This window comes from Pristis pectinata, chromosome 1, assembly GCF_009764475.1.
Source record: "Pristis pectinata isolate sPriPec2 chromosome 1, sPriPec2.1.pri, whole genome shotgun sequence".
In the NCBI taxonomy this organism is placed as follows: Eukaryota; Metazoa; Chordata; class Chondrichthyes; order Rhinopristiformes; family Pristidae; genus Pristis; species Pristis pectinata.
The window spans coordinates 39,275,688-39,294,951 of NC_067405.1; the positions used below are offsets into that span (position 1 = coordinate 39,275,688).

At 40.7% G+C, this 19,264-nt stretch overlaps 1 protein-coding gene across 1 annotated transcript in view; it reads left to right on the forward strand.

The window, feature by feature from the left end:
• The first annotated feature begins 11,090 nt into the window (after positions 1–11,090).
• Positions 11,091–19,264, forward strand: part of LOC127570181 (activin receptor type-1-like) — a 39,957-nt gene continuing 31,783 nt past the window's right edge. The window contains 3 exon segments of the mRNA XM_052015447.1: positions 11,091–11,119; positions 13,881–14,144; positions 18,513–18,715. Of these exon segments, the coding sequence (XP_051871407.1) occupies positions 13,931–14,144; positions 18,513–18,715 (417 nt within the window). The 5' untranslated portion in view covers positions 11,091–11,119; positions 13,881–13,930.

Here is a 19,264-nt window from a genome sequence, read left to right on the forward strand (position 1 = left end):
TCCATATTTCTGCAAAGGTAAGTTGTATTGCACCCTAGTCCATGATTCTTGCATTTCAAAAGGCTGGATAGTTTGCCATGATTACACCGCTGCTTTCCAGACCCAGTCAATTATTGTAGTTTATATTTTCTTGTAAATTGATTATTTATGGAAGGTCTAACATCATGTTAAATGCATGCACAAAATTTGAGTCAAGCCGACCCTCTGAGCAGTTCCATGCATTTTTGCACACAACGGCTGTGCTTTGTTTTAGTTCTTTCCAGATGAGCAGTATAGCTTCTGGAATTAGCAGAGATGCAACTGCAAATCCAGCATCTATTTTGGTTGCATTACATCTGTCTCAAGTGGTGATGCATGTTAAACTGTGTTTGGTTTATAATCTGCTCCCTGCAGTTTGAGCAGCTGCATTTGTATAACATGAGAAATAAACATACCAATCTACCTGTTGTAAATGTAACTTTCCATGATAACATTGAATAGATGTGACCACTGCAGAGTACTTCTAAAGACAACGATTGTGGACACCATCCATCTCCTATTGCAATGGGTGAGGTGGCAGGAAGGAGACCTCACACTCATCGTCAGCAAGACTAAGGAATTGATTGTGGACTTCAGGAAGGGGAAGTCAGGAGAACACACACCAGTCCTCATTGAGGGATCTGTGGTGGAAAGGGTGAGCAGCTTCAAGTTCTTGGGCATCAACATCTCAGAGGATCTATCTTGGGCCCAACACATTGATGCAATCACAAAGAAGGTATGCCAGTGGCTCTACTTCAATAGGAGTTTGAGGAGATTTGGTATGTCACCAAAGACTCTTTCAAATTTCTACAGGTGTACAGTGGAGAGCATTCTGACTGGTTGCATCACTGCCTGGTATGGAGGCTCCAATGCACAGGATCAAAAGAGGCTGCGGAGCATTGTAGACTCGGCCAGCTCCATCACAGGCACAGCCTCTGCCATTGAGGACATCTTCAAGAGGCAGTGCCTCAAGAAGGTGGTATCCATCATTAAGGATCCTCACCACCCAGGACATGCCCTCTTCTCATTACTACCATCGGGGAGGAGGTACAGGAGCCTGAAGACCCACACTCAATGGTTCGGGAACAACTTCTTCCCCTCTGCCATCAGATTTCTGAACGATCCATCAACCCATGAACACTACCTTGTTATTCCTCTTTTGCACTGTTTATTTTTGTAACTTATTGTAATTTTTATGTCTTGCACTGTGCTGCTGCTGCAAAACAACAAATTTCATGACGCATGTCAGTGATAATAAATCTGATTCTGAAAACAGATCTTGGCACCTGAGGTGCTATGGGCCATCAGCAACAGCAGATGTGTACAGCACCATAATAGGCAAACTCTTGGTCTGGCATATCTTTCACTGTACCATAACTGTTAAACTAGGGGATCAATTGTACTGTACTGAGGATTGCAAAAGGTGATTAGAGGGAGCAGCACCAGACATCTACCATAAGGTGCTAACTGAGTGAAGTTGTAACATAGGATTGCTAGTATGCTAAATGGAATGCAAAGGACAGCTAAGTAATCTCATAACTAACGGATTGGATCAAAGCTAGGCTGCCCTAAGATGTCTAGTTGTGATTTCTGGTTTTAAACAAAAATCTGGCATCTACCTAACTATGTGGAAAATTAAGTTGTATCCTGTTCACACAAAGCAGGACATTCACTCTGGATAATTACTATCCAATCTGTCTGCATGCAAATGGTCAAGTGACAGAAGTTGTTGAGGATAGTGCTATAGAGTGGATAGTGCTGTCAAGTGTCACTTATTCGCTAATAACCTGCTCACTGATATCCATTTTGGGTTTCACCAGGACCCTTCGGCTCCAGTTGTCCAAACATAGACCAAATAGTTAAATTACAGAGACTAGGGAGAGTGACTGCCTTTAAATAGCAAGATAGTTTTTGACTAAGTGTGCCCTTGAGTGGTTCTGGTACTGACATCAGTAAACATCAAAAGGAGTCATAACTTGCACAAAGGGAAGTGAGTGTGGTTGTTGGAGCTTAATCATCCCCGCACTGGGACATCACTGCACAAGTTCCTCCTGAGTAGACTCCTCAGCTTCTTCATTAATGATTGTGGTGTGGATGAGCACAACTCCAGCAACACTCAAAAGCCTGATGTTATTCTGGACGAAGCAGCCTGCTCAATTCTTATCCACCATCCGGCAATCAAATCCTCCCTCCCCTCCCTCCATCCCTCAGGCATACCATTTAGAAAATGCAGATTTCCTTCCAGGTTGTACACCATCCTGATTTGGAATTGTCCTTTCATTACTAGGTATAAATCTTGGACTCTCTCTGCAACAGCACAGTGGTAGTACCTTCATTGGGAGGACTGCAACACCTTACCACCACCTCAGAACAATTAGAGATGAGCCTTGCCAGCAGTGAGCAAACGCTGACAAATGATTAAAAATGTATGTAATTAACTAACTGTTCAGAAAGCTGAGAGGAAATGCTGCATTATGTGGATTTTGAGTGAGTTTGCAATACAATTCCCCAGTTTTGAAAGATTAGGAATTAAATGACTTCATATATTTACTTCAATTTCTGTGCAGTTTATACCATTGCTTGAATCTGCAAATAAGTAAAGTTTTCAATTCTGTGTAAATTTTTGTCCAGAATAGAAACTCAAACTCAATCCCAATGTGTGTGATTTTGTTCTATTCATTGTGGTTAAGAATGGTTTAATTTTCTAAATTTCTAAAGAGGACTTGGCCGTGTATTCTCCAAACATTGACCTGGGTTTTCTGGTAAGTGGGAAGGTAGCTCTTATCACGGACAACAGTTGGCTAACAAAGCTTGAGTGGATCTCCTGGTGTGGATTTACTGTTTACCAACTTAGTGTCAAGTGCTTGTAGATCTGTGGAATGTTGTGACTGTGATGCCATCGAGCAGATTTGAGCAAATGAAGAACACAAATTGTTATCACATTTTTTTTGAATAAGTTCAGTATAAATACTTGGATGCAGGAGGTAGCACTCACATCTACTGTGATGAAGTACTTTGAGAGGTTGGTCATGACTAGACTTAACTCCTGCCTGAGCAAAGACCTGGACCAGCTGCAATTTTCCTATTGCCACGACAGGTCTACAGGGGATGCAATCTCACTGGCTCTTTACTCTGCTTTGGAGCACCTAGACAACAGCAAAACATACGTCAGGCTGCTGTTTATCAATTACAGTCGTTGTTCAACACCATCATCCCCTCAGTACTAATCAACAAGCTTCAAACCTGGGCCTCTGTACCTCCCTCTGCAACTGGATCTTTGACTTTATCGGGAGACAACAATCAGTGCGGATTGGTAATTACACCTCCTCGCTGACAATCAACACAGGCACACCTCAAGGATGCATGCTTAGCCCACTATACTCATGACTGTATGGCTAGGCACAGCTCAAAAGCCATCTATAAATTTGTTGATGACACCACTGTTGGCAGAATCCCAGACGGCGATGGGGTGTACAGGAGTGATGGTTGAGCAGTGTTGCAACAATAACCTCGCACTCAATGTCAGCAAGACCAAGGAATTGATTGTGGACTTCAGGAAGGGGAAGTCGGGAGAATATACACTAGTCCTCATCGAGGGGTCAGTGGTGAAAAGGCTGAGCAGCTTCAAGTTCCTGAGCGTCAACATCTCCAAAGATCTGTCCTGGGCCCAACACATTGATGCAATCATGAAGAAGGCATGCTAGCAGCTCTACTTCATTAGGAGTTTTGAGGAGATTTGGTATGTCACCAAAGACGCTTGCAAATTTCTACAGATGTACAGTGGGGAGTATTCTGACTGGAGCCTCCATACCAGGCAGTGATGCAACCAATGTGCAGGATCGAAGGATGCTGCAAAGGGTTGTGGACTCTGCTGGCTCCATCATGGGCACAACCCTCTCCACTATCGAGGATATTTTCAAGAAGCGGTGTCTCAAGAAGGTGGCATCCATCATAAGGACGCTCACCATCCGGGATATGCCCTCTTCTCATTACCACCATCATCAGTGAGGAGGTACAGGAGCCTGAAGACCCACACTCAATGATTCAGGAACAGCTTCTTCCTCTCCGTCATCAGATTTATGAACTGTCCATGAATCCATGAACTCTACCTTGCTATTCCTCTTCTGCACTGTTTTATTTATTTTTTGGTAACTTGTAGTAATTTTTATGTCTTGCACTGTACTGCTGCCACAAAACAACAAATTTCACGACATATTGTCCTAGGTGAAAATAGCTAACACAAGGGGGCATAATTTTAAGGTGATTGGAGGAAATTATAAGGGGGATGTCAGAGGTAAAGTTATTTTTACACAGGGATTGGTGGGTGTGTGGAACGCACTGCTGGTGGAGGTTGTGGGGGAAGATACTTTAGGGACATTTAAGAGACTCTTGGATAGCCACATGAATGATAGAGAAATGGAGGGCTATGTGGGAGGGAAGGGTAAGATAGATATTAGAGCAGGATAAAATGTCGGCACAACATTGTGGGCCAAAGGGCCTCTACTGTACTGTAGTGTTCTATATGTCAGTGATAATAAACCTGATTCTGAGATGGAGATGCTGAAAAATCAAAAACTGGAAGCTGGTGTTTAAAATGTCTGGAATTTTGAATGAATTGTTCTGAGGGTCCCTACACATTTGGTTTTTCAAAGCTAGAAAAATTGTTCTGTAATTCATGGGTTGGATCGTTTGTTCTTTTTCATTTAATGCCCTTTTTTCATTGGGGCACATTTGCTCTGGACCCGACTTGCAGTTTCTCTCTTCCTCCGGCATTATGCAGCCTAGTGGCTCCAATGACTTTTGACTGTGAAATAAAAACAAAGCATTGCAAATACTTAGCAGGTCAGTCAACATCTCTGGACAGAGAAGCAGTTAACAGTTCAAATTAGCATTTCAGTTCACTAACCTTTTAATCTGTTCCAACTTCCAGTGCATCCTGAATTCCTCACTGTCATGCTCAAGCATTGAAGTCCAGAGTGCACTGACATGCATACTAAAGCTTGCTGGCGCTCTCTATGGAATGTCTGGCTATCCAAGGCAGTTCTCGCCCATACTTTTTCATCAGGAGTGTTTGCTCTTTTCTCTTCGCTCTTGCTCTACAACATCACCAACAGCCTGTCCTGGTCAAATCACGTGGATGCCACAGCAAGAAAGCTCACCAGCGCCTCTACTTCCTCATCAGGCTAAAGAAATTTGGTTTGTTCCCTTTGACACTCACCAACTTTTATTGATGTACGATAGGAAAGCATCCTATCTGGAATGTATCACAGCTTGGTACAGCAACTGCTCTGCCCAGGACCGCAAGAAACTTGCAGAGAGGTTGTGGACGCAGCCCAGTGCATCACGGGACACCGGCCTCCCCTCCTTGGACTCTGTCTTTACCTCTTGCTGTCTTGGTGAAGCAGCCAGCATAATCAAAGACCCCACCCAGATGGGACATTCTCTCTTCTCTCCTCTTCCATCGGGTAGAAGATACAGGAACCTGAGGGCACGTACCACCAGATTTAAGGACAGCTTCTACCCCACTGTGATACGACTATTGAACGGTTCCCTTATACGATGAGATGGACTGACTTCACAATCTACCTTGTTGTGACCTTGCACCTTATTGCACTGCACTTTCTCTGTAGCTGTGACACATTACTCTGTACTGTTACTGTTTTTACCTGTATTACATCAATGCACTCTGTACTAACTCAATGTAACTGCACTGTGTAATGAACTGACCTGTACGATCAGTATGCAAGACATGTTTTTCACTGTACCTCTGTACAAGTGACAATTATAAACCAATACCAAGTTAAAATTCTTGGTTTCTGTTCATTGCCTGAAGACTGCAACAACACACCATGGATGACTGGGAATCACTGTCTGGTATTATGGATTTCCACATACCTGTGTAGTTCTGTAATCCTGACTAATTCAAGTTTTCAACTTTTGCAATGGTGAGCACTGGCAGCCCTGTCCTTTTATTTTCATCCTTAATTATGGGCCATGGCATTATTGTAGGCATAAAAAAAGCCTACATTGCAAAGTAGAATATAGTTTTCAATTCTAGATAAGGAAAAAATTTTTTTAAATTTGCTTCTAGTTTTAATTTTCTTTTCTAACAAGACCATTAATGCTTCAATTTTGTGACTGGCATTGTTAGCCTAAGTTCCGGCTTCCCTGAGCCATTTCATGGGCTGAAATAAAAGGCGGGCAGCCATTCATGCCTATTTAGTGTAAAGAAGCATGACATCTGTAAGTTAAGTGACAATAACAGCTGTGGAAACTAGCAAAGGATATCCTTGCAACTGCTTTCTTTTGTGGAAAATGACAAATTTCTCTCAGCCATGTGATGTTTCTAATGTGAAAGTTCCTGCAGGTAACTTTAAATTGAGCCTGATATGTAGTGTAGAACTTTTTGCATTTGGTCAGCCCTCTAGATTATGTATCTAATCCCATTTGTTGTTAGTAAACAGACTTGTAACATTTTTTTTAAACAAAGCTCCAGCAAATAAAAAGAACAAGTTAATTTATTTCAATGAGCAAGATGCTGGAGAAATTCAATGGGTCAGGCAGCATCCGTTGGAAGGGAAGTGAAACAGTGACGTATTGGTTTATTTATTGTCACTTGTACCAAGGTGCGGTGAAAAACTCGTCTTGCATACCGACTGTACAGGTCAATTCATTACACAGTGCAGTTACATTGAGTAGTACAGAGTTGCATTGATGTAGTACAAGTAAAAACAATAAGAAGTAGAGAGTAAAGTGTCACAGGTACAGAGAGTGCAGTGCAATAAGGTGCAATGGTCACAACAAGGTAGATCATGAGGTCAAAGCCCATCTCATTGTATAAGGGAACTGTTCAATAGTCTTATCACAGTGGGATAGAAGCTGTTCTTAAGCCTGGTGGTATGTGGCTCAGGCTCCTGTATCTTCTGTCTGATGGGAGAAGAGAGAATGACCTGGGTGGGTGGGGTCTTTGATTATGCTTGCTGCTTCGCCAAGGCAGCGCGAGTCCAAGGATGGGAGGCTGGTTTCTGTGACGCGCTGGGCTGTGTCCACAACTCTCTGCAGTTTTCTCGCTGGTCCTGGGCTGAGCAGTTGTGCCGTACCAAGCTGTGATGCATCCAGATAGGATGCTTCTATGGTGCAATGCTTTCTATGGTGCAATGATAAAAGTTGGTGAGAGTCAAAGGGGACAAACCAAATTCTTAGCCTCCTGAGGAAGTAGAGGTGCTGGTGAGCTTTCTTGGCCCATGGCATCTACGTGATTTGACCAGGCCAGGATGTTCGGGTTGAGACCCTTCATCTGGACTGGAAAGAAGGAAGATGGCCAGTATAAAATAGGAGAGGGAAATGGAGCATGAAATCAAGTGGGGGAGGTGTGGAGGGCAGTTGGGAATAGTAGGGGAGGGGAACTAGTGGGAGGAGTTTGTGGGTGAAGGGGAGATAGAGTGGGTGGAAAAGGGGAAAGAAACTGGGTGATGGGGGCTGGGATAAGTGCAGGAAGAACTGGGTAGATCGGGGGAGAGAGAAAAGGGAGAGCGGGGGAGCATTTTACCAGAAGTAGGAGAATTCAATGTTTATGCCATCGGGTTGTAGACTACCCAGGCAGAATATGAGGTGCTGTTCCTCTTCAGTCCAGATGAAAGATTTCTACCTGAAACATTGTCCATTTCCCTCCATAGATGCTTCCTGACCTGCTGAGTTCCTCTAGCATCTTGTATATTGCTCCATATTCCAGCATCTGCAGTCTCTTGTCTCCAAGTTAATTCATTTAGTTGTCTATTTGAGTATGTTGTGTATCATAATCACACCCAGTCTTAACCATGGTTCTAGTTAATCTCTAAAGTGTTCAAGCACTTTTCAGCTTTCATCAAGTGAACAAGACTTGCTTACTATTTATAATGTAAATCCTGCCACCTGAAGCGCTGCTTTGGCTTGGTTCTGTTAAATTTGGTATACTTAAGGAATAAAACCTCGTGCAGTGTCTGCTTGAACTATCCACTCAATTAAACTCAGAAGCCACACTGATCATTTTGCAGCTATTTAATATTGGTTCATCTGCATAAAATATATTCAAATTTTGCATTACGTACCCTCCATAGATAAAGTAAATGGAGCTGTTAGCTTAAGTAATCAATGAAATGTTTTCATAATTTATCTTCTATGCATGCCCCCAACCAAAGAAAACATTTCTCTCCTACTGGCTTAGCATTTCCATGGCTATAAACTGATCCTCCTTAAAAAGAACTGCTGTTACATTCAATGGCATATTTGAAATTCCAGTAAAATGAGATTAAATCATTGGTGTTGTACCACCAGATTTAAAACCAGCTTGCTGATTTTTTTTTAAATATTGAGGATCATACACAAATGAAGGCTTGCAGGAAAATTTTGGCTGTTGCAAATGCTTATTTAAATTTTTGAAAATTATAACTGCATTTATTATGGGATTCTTTTGTTGTACGTGGATTTTGTTATAAAGATATGATTTGCGCATTTGGTGTCTAACCTCCCCATAGTCTAAAATAGTCAGTTGATCTACCACCCACATTCAAGTTGCTAACTTGTCTGCGTATGACAATGTCTGTAGATACAAGTTGGAAAATTAAACTCCTGTGCATTAGCAGGAAGTAGGTTTTTAAATATAATCTTTTGTGTGTCTAGATATCATTCTTTTATTATTTTTATGCTCCCTTGATCTATTTTAACTATGCTGTACCTCACATACATGCTACTTTTCTAATGTATGCATATAGAATTATAGACTATAGTGATCTAGAAACCACTCATTACTTGTATATTGATGTTTCTCTGTGGTTGTTTTTAATGAGTTTTGGTTCGGTATTTGCTTGTATGCCATCTCCCCAAGTTACCTTTTTTCCCTAACCAACTATCTAGTTCCCCTTGGAGAAAATTTTACAGACTATTTCAACCTGTGGCCATAGCACAAAATTGCTAGCTGCCTTGAGAGTGTATCTCTGAATCTGCCATGCTTATTTTCCATTATCGCACAGTGGTCTTGTAAACACTAAGCCAATACTGGATTTGTAAACAAAAAAAAAGTTATGTGGGGGAAATATTTGTGTTTACTGGCCTGTGCTATGGTATTGATTTCTAAATGTAAATATAATTTAAAGCAAAAATTAGACCAGGTATTGCTGGACTGATGCAGTGATCCATCGGCTGGCAGCCTGGAATCCAGAAGCATAGTCTCGGCAGTAGTTGAGCTTCTGATCGTGAAAAGGTTCCATCTTTGAAAAGCTTTGGCCCAAAGTGCTCTATCCTGCACCCTACCCTCTCCAACGTTGGCTTTAAAAGCTATCTGGTTTTTAAGTTTTTGTATATCAATCATTTCAAGATAGCTAAAAGCTTGCTTTTGTAAGTAATGCAATTGAAGATAAATTAAAGCTAAGTTAAAAACTAAGTATACACTTTACAAGTTTAAAAACACTTAAAACCAGCATCATTTTTAATTAACTTGTTTTTCTCCCTTGGATTTTAATGGAGACTATTTGCCCAGTCTCCATTGAAATCAGTGGGATCTTGGATCCTGCACTGTATTTTCTGGTTCGTCTTCCCCTAACTAAAAGTCCCTGGAATAATACTGGGAGATCCCAGTGAGCTCGTGTTCCAAAACTCTTTTGGAAGCCTTGGTACTTTGTGTCTTTTACCTTTCTGCAAGCTCAAGCTTCATAATGGGTCTGAAGTACAGCAGAGGCACAGGTTAGTTTATAGGTGCAAGAGAACAAATGGAGGAAGATTTTTAAGGTGTCCAGCATCTGAAATATAAGTTCTTGCAACTTGATGTGCAACCTTTTAGGTTACAGGCTCCAGTTAGATCCATGAGCAGCTTCAATATATAGTGTGCATCTTTCTGTGCCAAATTCTGGAGTCCAAAACTCTGGTTCATCTTTGCAAAGCTAAGAATTATGTAAATGTGTAGTACTAGAAATGGGAAAATACATCTTGGCAAAGATTCCAAACATTCTTATCAGTTTGTGTGTGTCTTGATTATTGCTTGAAAATTATGACAAATTTTGCAAACATAAAAGCTACACACGGATACAGTCTCTCCTGGCTCACTAATCCCCACCCCCAACCTCAGAGCAAATTACAAAGGACTGAATATCTAGTAAAGGGCGTAGTATGTGATACAGGGCTGGTCACAGCCTCTCCAGTTTACATAGTAGGCTGAGTCACACATGTCTGGCCCAGGCAGGCATGATTGCATTGACTTTCGACGTGGAGTTTCATTTAAGTAACTGCATTTCCAGACTTGCATCTGCAGCAGAAAACAATTTTATTGAAGAGGCTGAGAGCTTGGGATTCCCACTGGGTGCAGTTATGAAGAGCCACCAATCTTGTAGGCGATGAAGGTCGTCTTTTGTATTAGTTTGTGAGCTGTGGTGCTCATCAGTGACTAAGTCTCAAGTGACACATAATTTGAATAGAATGCACCACTGAGCTGCATGTCTTTGCTCCCACAGTCTAGCCTTTGGAACACTGCCATTTTTCCCTTTTTAATAAGGCAAGCAGAGGGTGATTGTATTAGCACTGAAATAGAACTTCCTTCATTTTGTTTCATTCCTTCAAAAGGGTTACTTAGTGATCTCTATGTTAAAACAGTTATGACAACAAAGTATTTTCAGGCAGTTACTGTAAAATCTGTGGTAGCTTTCAGCATACTCACAGTCAAGTCGCAACCAGCGGAATGCTGACAGTTTCTACGTCTTTGGCGAGCTTTCAGCTGTCTAAACACAGTGTTGGATGGAGCCAGATAACCTATTTTGAGAAAAATCACATTGTGAAGCATGCAAAGCTGGTGGTTAACCAGAATTGTGGTTTCAAATATGCCCTGGAGCTAGGGAGTGTTTGGGACTGCACAAATATAATGTCGTCTGTATTTGTGGATTCTGATTGTTTTCCTATCTTCATGGTACATATCCCCTTGGGGTTTTTTGTTTGAGGGGGGAAAAAATTCAGATGTACATGGATGAGGTAAAGATTATTTGAATTTAACTTTGTAATTTGTTTTTGTTTTAGGATGTTAAATGTACAATGATCTTCCTTTGTGATGACGCTGGCCTTTCAAGTGCTCTGTGTGAAGGTAAGGCATAGTAATTAACTGCAGTTTGTTAAAATTAAATAAGTACATGGTGAAGCATCTCAAGGTGCCTTACCAAAGAAAAACCTGATGATTGACTACATGTTCTTCCTCCACTCTAATATATTGCATTTGGTGTTTGCAATGTGTGGCTTCCACAATATTGGGGAAACCAATGCAGATTGGGGTGATCACTTTTGTGGAACACTGAACTTAGTCCACAAAGAATGTCTGGGAATGTCCTGTTGCCTGCCATTTTAATTCTCCATTCCCCTCCCAGTCTGACCTATCTGTCTATGGCATTTTGTGCTGTTATAACAATGCCCAATGTAAGCTGAGGAATAGCATCTCATCCTTGCTTCTTTCCAGCTTTCAAGACTCTCTTGAATTCCATAACTTGGGGTAAAAGCATGGTGGGCAAGAATGCATGCAAGTGAGTAGAATTGGAGGAGCACAATTTCCTTGGAGGTTTAAGGCTGGAACATTTTTGGGGGAGAGGCAAGGCCATGGGGAATTTTCAAAATGCTCGGCAATTTTCAAATCAGAGTGCTGCTTAATTAGAAATCGACCTGAGTTAGCAGGGTGTGAATGGTACAGGGTGTGAATTGTGATGAGAAGCATCTTTGGTTGACCAACTGGAGAAGGTAGAATGTGGCAATCAGTTAGGATTGTGGTTTGAACATCCTTTTCTAAAAGGAACAAAACCCATGTATGTGGGTTTTGGCAGTACAAGAGATGGATTTAATAGACAAAATCATTGTGATGAATGAGATGGGGTGCTACTCTGTTTTCCACGCTGTGCAAATGGGTTTAAAAGGTAAAAATGTTTAGTTAAAGGAGGTGCAAGGACTTCACGGAGTGTACTTCCAAAAAATAAATCTCTAATGGAAAGGCCGTTGATCTTTAACATTGATTCTGTTACTCTTCCCACATATTTGTCTTGATGTTTTGGGTATTACCAGTAAATTTCTTCTTATTCTGAACAAGAAAATATGGATTAGCACATGGTTACCTCTTTTGAATTTTTTAACAAGTTGTAGACAATGAAGGTCTTTCCTTTTTGCAGCTGCAGCATAAAACCCTGCCCCAAGTTCAGTATTCAGAAGGGTGATAGGTTGCAGAATTTAGAAGAGGAAGTATTGATCTAGTGGCATTCATTCTGGGACATTCTAACACGTGTTATACCCAAGGAATGATTTTTAAAATGCTGTCAGTATGTTAAATGTGAAACACAGCAAGATACTGCCACAAACATAATGACCAAATAATTTGTTTTAGTCATGTAGCAAACTTTGTTAATCTAGCCACACTTGGGACTTTGGTAGCAGATTGGTAGATTTTATTAATATGTTCTTTTAATTCACTGTTTTAAGATGTTATACAGTATTATAAAACTTTTTTTCAGTGGACCAGGTGAGTGCAAAGGAACTGGGGCCCCAGTGAATAGAAAAGGAATGTGGGAACTAGGTTTAAACTGAGTGGCAATGAAACTGGCAAGCACTATCTGGTGAGCTGGATGCCAAACAATCAGGATTCTTTAAATAGTGAGATGGTTGGATTATCAGAGTTTTACAGTATTTGATTGATGGGATAAGTGTTGGCCCAGGGCACCAGGGCTAACTCTCATCCTTCAAAGGACCCACACAGGAATCTTTCACGTTGTACCTGAGAGCAGGAGGGCACTAATTTAAATGTTTCATTCCCTAATGCCTTGCTGCAGAACCTGCCAAGATTTTAGTGTTCATATCTCTGGATGTGCAGCTTGAATTTGCTATCTTCCATCTTGTGGGCAATGTCTCTGTTGCTAACACCATTCACAGAAAAATAGAATCTGTACTGATGCAATAGAATGAGCCATTGAGCTTGGGGCAAAGGCATTTTGTATTTAGCCAGATTGGAGGGAAGTTTTATTTCAGCTACAGTAGACCTGACCTCTGGGCGCTGAACACTGAAACTATGTGGCTGAACGTCTGTTTCATTCTTAAACAAGGTTGTAGTTTGGAAAATTTAGTCAAAATTAAAATCCACTAAGAAATTGAATAAGAGTTTTTATGTTTTGAAAAAACAACAAGATGCTGGAGGAACTCAGCAGGCCAGGCAGCATCCGTGGAGAAAAACAGACGGTCAATGTTTTGGGTCAGAACCCTTCTTCAGGACTGAAGATGGGAAAAGGGGAAGCTCAATATATAGGTATATAGGGGGAGAAAAACCCTATATATTCTTCTCCCTCTCTCCTCCCCTCCCCCGCAACCAAACCCCCCCCCCCCCCCCCCCCCCCTCCAAATTTCTTGGGCTTCCCCTTTTCCTATCTTTAGCCCTGAAGAAGGGTCCTGACCCAAAACATTGACAGTCTGTTTTTTTTCCCCATGGATGCTGCCTGGCCTGCTGAGTTCCTCCAGCATCTTGTTGTTTTTTTTGATCTAGATTCCAACATCTGCAGTCCTCTTGTTTTTCACAAGTTATCTTTTAATTTTTGGAATTTTTTTTTTGAAAACATTATCTTGATGGTTAAAGATATCTAGAGGTGGGTGTTAATGTGGCAAATGGATGTTATTTTCACCCAAAGGCAAAACCTACTAACACTTATAATGTGGTTCATTGGGATTCTTGTGCAACAGACACACACCAAATGGGGAAAATTTAATTTCTATACATCCTGTATTTATGTTCTAGGTTCATAGTATCTGTAAATTCTGTTTATAGGCTTGCTTGTAGTCTGTTTGAAGTCTGCTGGTAGCTCAACTTATCAAACTTCCTTTTGTAGATGAGGAAGCAAAGCTGAAGACCAGTCACTATAAATGTGTGTGTGAAGGGATGTCCTGTGGAGGAGAGGACCAGTGTGTTGGACAGCAGTGCTTTGCTTCACTGAGCATAAATGATGGGTATCCTGTTTATCAAAAAGGTTGCTTTGAAGTGTATGAGCAGAGTAAACTGACATGCAAAACTCCACCATCAGCAGATCAAACAGTTGTGTGTTGCCAGGGCTATTTGTGTAATATGAACATTACAGCTCAACTGCCACAAAAAGGTAAAACTTTTTTATGGAAACTTGCTGCCTATTAGAACACTAATTTCCTACTATACTATAGTTGCCATTTTACTTGGGTTGTTCCAATGTGCAAAATCCTAATTTGCACTCTGCTGTACCAGGAAAGTATATCTGCAAGGCATAGTTGTATCTCAAGTGCAAGGCATAGATGTATCTCAAGTGCATTGTCTTGAATTAACTGGCCTCAAAAGATGTACTCCTGTGCCGTTTGCAACCTATGCTAAGTCAAAATTGTTGGTTATTTCTGTAACTTTCAACAGATTACATCAGCAAAACATGGGATATTATTGAAATTATTTTTTTTAAATTGCAGACTATGTTGATAAGTATCCATCTTTGCTATCCTTTTTGACTAATGTTTGATTGGGGCGATCCTGCTCTGACTCTAGTCTTATCTATGTTATTTTGTTTTCAAGTTAAAATTCTATTATTTAAACTCTAGTAACACCCAAAAATGGTGGTAATATTATTTTGTATTATGCTCAGCAGACCAGTTGGAAGTAAAAGTTTTAAATGACAGCAAGATGTTCTTCACATTATCCCTATTATCAGTTTGTCTTATGCAGACAAGCAATTTGCCTTCTGTTTCTACAGATATGGTCATAGTTAAAATTTATCCATTGTCTGCTTTTGGTCACTACTGGAGAAGAATAATTTATTTTCTTTGAGCCAATTGTGTCAAGATGCTGCTTAGTAGTTAGTGTGTGATTATGATCTTTCTTGTGCAGAATGCTTATTGTTTTGAATATTTTTAATTTGACAGGGGTGGTTGTGAAACCAAAGGAGCAGGTGGTTCACTGGTAAAGGTTTGAGTCTAGGTATTCAAGAACTTGGGGCAGAAAACTTTTACAGGATCAAACCCTGGTAGTTTTGTTGGTCTTGTATAGGCTAGTCTTAAATGAAACTTAATTTGCATCTATCCTCAAATTCCAAATGACTCAAGTAAGATGTTGGACTCTATACCAACAAAAGTGAAATGAGAAGGGATAATAACACTGGGACCAATGTTGAAAATGAGTGTCTGTCAGACTTTTTTGTGTATTTTTGAGAAGGGTGTAGGTTGAAGCTAACGTTGTTTGGGTCTTCGTTTATCTATTCTTCCTTGTTATTGTAGCATTTCTCTATTTTCAGCAATTCCTGAGGCTGAAGTAAACTCAAGATGTTGTTTTCTCTGAGGCCTAATGAAGCCCAATTTCTTAACTGTTAATATTTGTTATCTTTTTTCAAGCTGACCCCCATTCAAACCATAACTAAAGTCAAACTATAATGATTGTGTTCAGTATAGAGTTATACAGCACAGAAACAGGCCTTTTGGCCCAACTGGTCCATGCTGACCAAGATGCCCCATCCAAGCTAATCCCATTTTGCCAGGCTTTGGCCCATAACCTTCTAAACCTTTTTTCTAATTCACGTACTTGTTCAACTATATTTTAAAAGTTATTATTGTACCTGCCCCAACCACTTCCTCTGGCAGCTCATTCCACATACATACCACCTTTTGTGTGTGTATGTGCATATATTTAAAAAAAAATATTGCCCCTGAAGTTCCTATTAAATCTTTCCCATCTCACCTTAAGCCTATGCCCTCTGGTTCTTAATTCCCCAACCTGGGAAAAAGACACATTCACTCTATCTATGCCTTTGATGATTTTATACACCTCCTATAAGATCACCTCTCAGTTTCCTACCCTCCAAGGAAAAATGTTCTAGCCTGTCCAACCTCTCCCTATGACTCAGTCCCTCAAGTCATGGCAACATACTTGTAAATCTTTTCTGCACTCTTGCCAGTTTAATAACATATTTCCTATAGCAGGGTGAACAAAACTGAACACAGTACTCCCAATTGTGGCCTCACCGGTGTCCTGTACAACCTCGCCATGACCTCAGCTTTTGTACTCTTTGCCCTGAATTATGAAGGCCGGGGTGCCAAAAACTGCCTTCACTACCCTGTCTACCAGTCACTCCACTTTCAGTGAGCCATATACTTGTACTCCAAGGTCCCTCTGTTCTACAACACTCCCCAGGGTCCTGCTTTTCACTGCTGGATTTGATTCTCCAAAATGCAACACCTCACACTTACCTGAATTAAACTCCACTTGCCATTCCTCTGCCCACTTACTCAGCTGATCAAGATTCCCCCCCACCCCCCTGTAATTTTTGATGATCACCTTCACTGTCCACTGTACCACCTATTTTAGTATCATCTGCAAACTTATTAACCGTGCTTTGTACATTCTTATCCAAATCGTTGATATAAATGACAAACAACAATGGGCCCAGCACTGACCCCTGAGGCACACGCACCACTAGTCACAGGCCTCCAGTCTGAGAAATAACCTTCCACCATCACCCTCTGCTTTCTACCATCAAGCCAACTGTGTATTCAGTTAGCCAGCTCTCCCTAGATTCTATGTGATCTAACCTTTCATAGCAGCCTACCATGTGGAACCTTATCAAAGGCCTTGCTTGTCTATTTCAACCAAGTCTACTGCTCTGTCCTCACTGACCTTGGTCACATCATCAAAAAACTCAGTACAAACATTCTTGACTATAGCTCAACTGGTTTGTCATGTATGAGACTTTTGAGTATTTCTGAGACACAAAATTGGGTCAGATCACTTGGAAGCCTAGATGAGAAGACAATCTAAAATGAGGTTTTTATATATGTCCATATGTAGTGGCTTCCTGGGTGTCCAAAGATGTACGGCTTAGGAAGTTGTGGGCATGCTATGTTGGTGCCGGAAGTGTGGCAACACTTGCGGGCTGCCCCCAGAACACTCAACGCAAAAGATGCATTTCACTGTGTTCTGATGTACATGTGACTAATAAAATTGTCTTGTCCCAAAGCACTTTGCAGTTGATGATATGACTTTAGAAATGTAGTCACTGTTGTAGTGTAGGAAACTATTTGGAACACAAAACATTCATATCTCTACCACATCATGCATTTACTATAAGAATAAAAAATGCAGCTCTACTCACCACTTGGGCTTTGGTGCCTGAAGTGGCAAGATAGATGATAATGGGTCATTTGAAAAGCCACAAACATGCATTAAGCAAATGTTTGTGGTGGTATTTACTTTCCAAAGCTTAATTGATAATTTGTGTCCATGGTGAGTTGAAATCATTTAATAACTTTACCACTTCTTCAGCACTACAAATCTGGGGTATGTAATCCCCTTTTTTAAAAAAAAATAGAGATGTAAAGTGCTGCATTTGAATTGTGTCTTGTAAACAAGATTGGAATCTTATTGAAATATGATGAGAACATAGAGGAACAGGATAGGCTATTGGGCCTTGTTCCTACTGTGCCATTCAGTAAGATAATTTACCTCAGCACCATTTTCCTATATTAACCTTGTACCCCTCGGTTCTCAATATCTAAAATCTCTTTCTTGAATATACTCAGCAACTGAGCCTCTACAATTCTCTTGTAGGGAGAATTTGAAAGGATTGGCTGAGCTCTATGTGAAGAAATTCTTTTCTGATCATAGTCCTGAATGGTTGACACCACCTGTACTTTTGAGACTGCAACCCAAGGTTCTAGTTACCCCAGCCAGGGAAAACATTTCTGCTCCACCACTCACCTTGTTAAGCCCTGTAAGAATTTTGTGCACTTCAATGAGATCACCTCTCCTCAGCTGCTGAAAGCATTGGCCCAATTTGTTTAGTACCTCCTCCATAGGATGATCCCCACCACCCACTCTAAACCTCCCCAGGTATTAACTTGGTGAGTCTTTATTAATAGGGCACTTCCTCTATTTATTACATGGGCAAACAACTACAGCTAGCAAAAACCTGAGATCTAAATAGGGCTAAAAATATTCTATAACTCAGATAGCATCAATAAATAGTGACCTTTTTTTAACTTTGCATGTTTATCAATGATTTTTGTTTCCCGATAGGGCATTATCACTGCCATTGTTTGGTGTTCACTGGAATAATTTACCTGTGAATCTTGACTGAATGCTGAAATGGGAGTTTCCCACTCCAGTTTGATTCAGCCTTCACCATGCTCCCATGTGTACACAATTCTGTGGAGTCACTGGATACTAACTAGAGATAATATTATTCTTCCTGCCACCATGAATAGAAAAGCAAAGAATCCAAAGCTGTTTCTCAATAACTTCCTCAATTGATATTCGTTAATTCAGCAAGGACCTGCACTCGGACAGGTCTTTGCCTCAATTGTTCTTCTAAGTCAACTGAGAATGGTGTGACTATTGACTAATGTTGGTTTTGAATGAGGTCAATGTATAGGAAAAATATCAATGCTTTCTACAAGATTATATATTCATCTTGTTGTTTAATTAGTGCATCGACTCCATTCCTTTTCTTCCCTCACAGGAGCGCCAATGGGCTACAGTGCAAGAACCCTGACTATTGTTGTTGTTGCTCCAGTAATTGTGCTGATCATTGTCACCATGGTGACGGTGATAATATTGCGAAAGCTCCACCAAAATCAAATGCAAAGACTGAATGCTCGAGAAGCTGAGTATGGTGCCATTGACGGACTGATTGCTTCAAATGTCGGTGACAGCACACTAGCTGTAAGGATTTTTAAATCTCTGTTACTTTGTTGTTTGCTTCCCTCTCTCTGATCAAAAGCACTATTGCATCTTGTCATGTGTAAATATCAATTTTTCTCCATTTGTTATAGTAATTTGAAAGGTGGCCAGAATTATAAATCATTGTCAATCGTTCAGGCTTCCTCTACGTGTACGCTGAGGTGGGAGAAAATGATATTAACTCTAATCTGTTTTGGGAAACTTGGAGTGTTTCTTCCAACTTCCGAGTTGTACATGTATCATTTGTTAATAAAAAGGCTGGGAAATGAAGTGATAAAATTCTGGAGGAGAGACACCTCATTAATGGTAGAGTTGTTCATGTTATTTAAACTGTGCCACCCACTTGGTTCCTCCTTTCAACCTTGAAACTAAGAAATTATTATTTTGAGCATGTTTGCAAGAAAGGAGGAGGAGTAGACCATTTGCCCCCCCCCCCCCCAAAAGCTTCAATGTGATTGTGGCTGATCTGCCTGGGGTGCCCTCTCATCTTCTGTGCCAGTACCCCATAAGCCCTCAATTCCCTCATCTTTC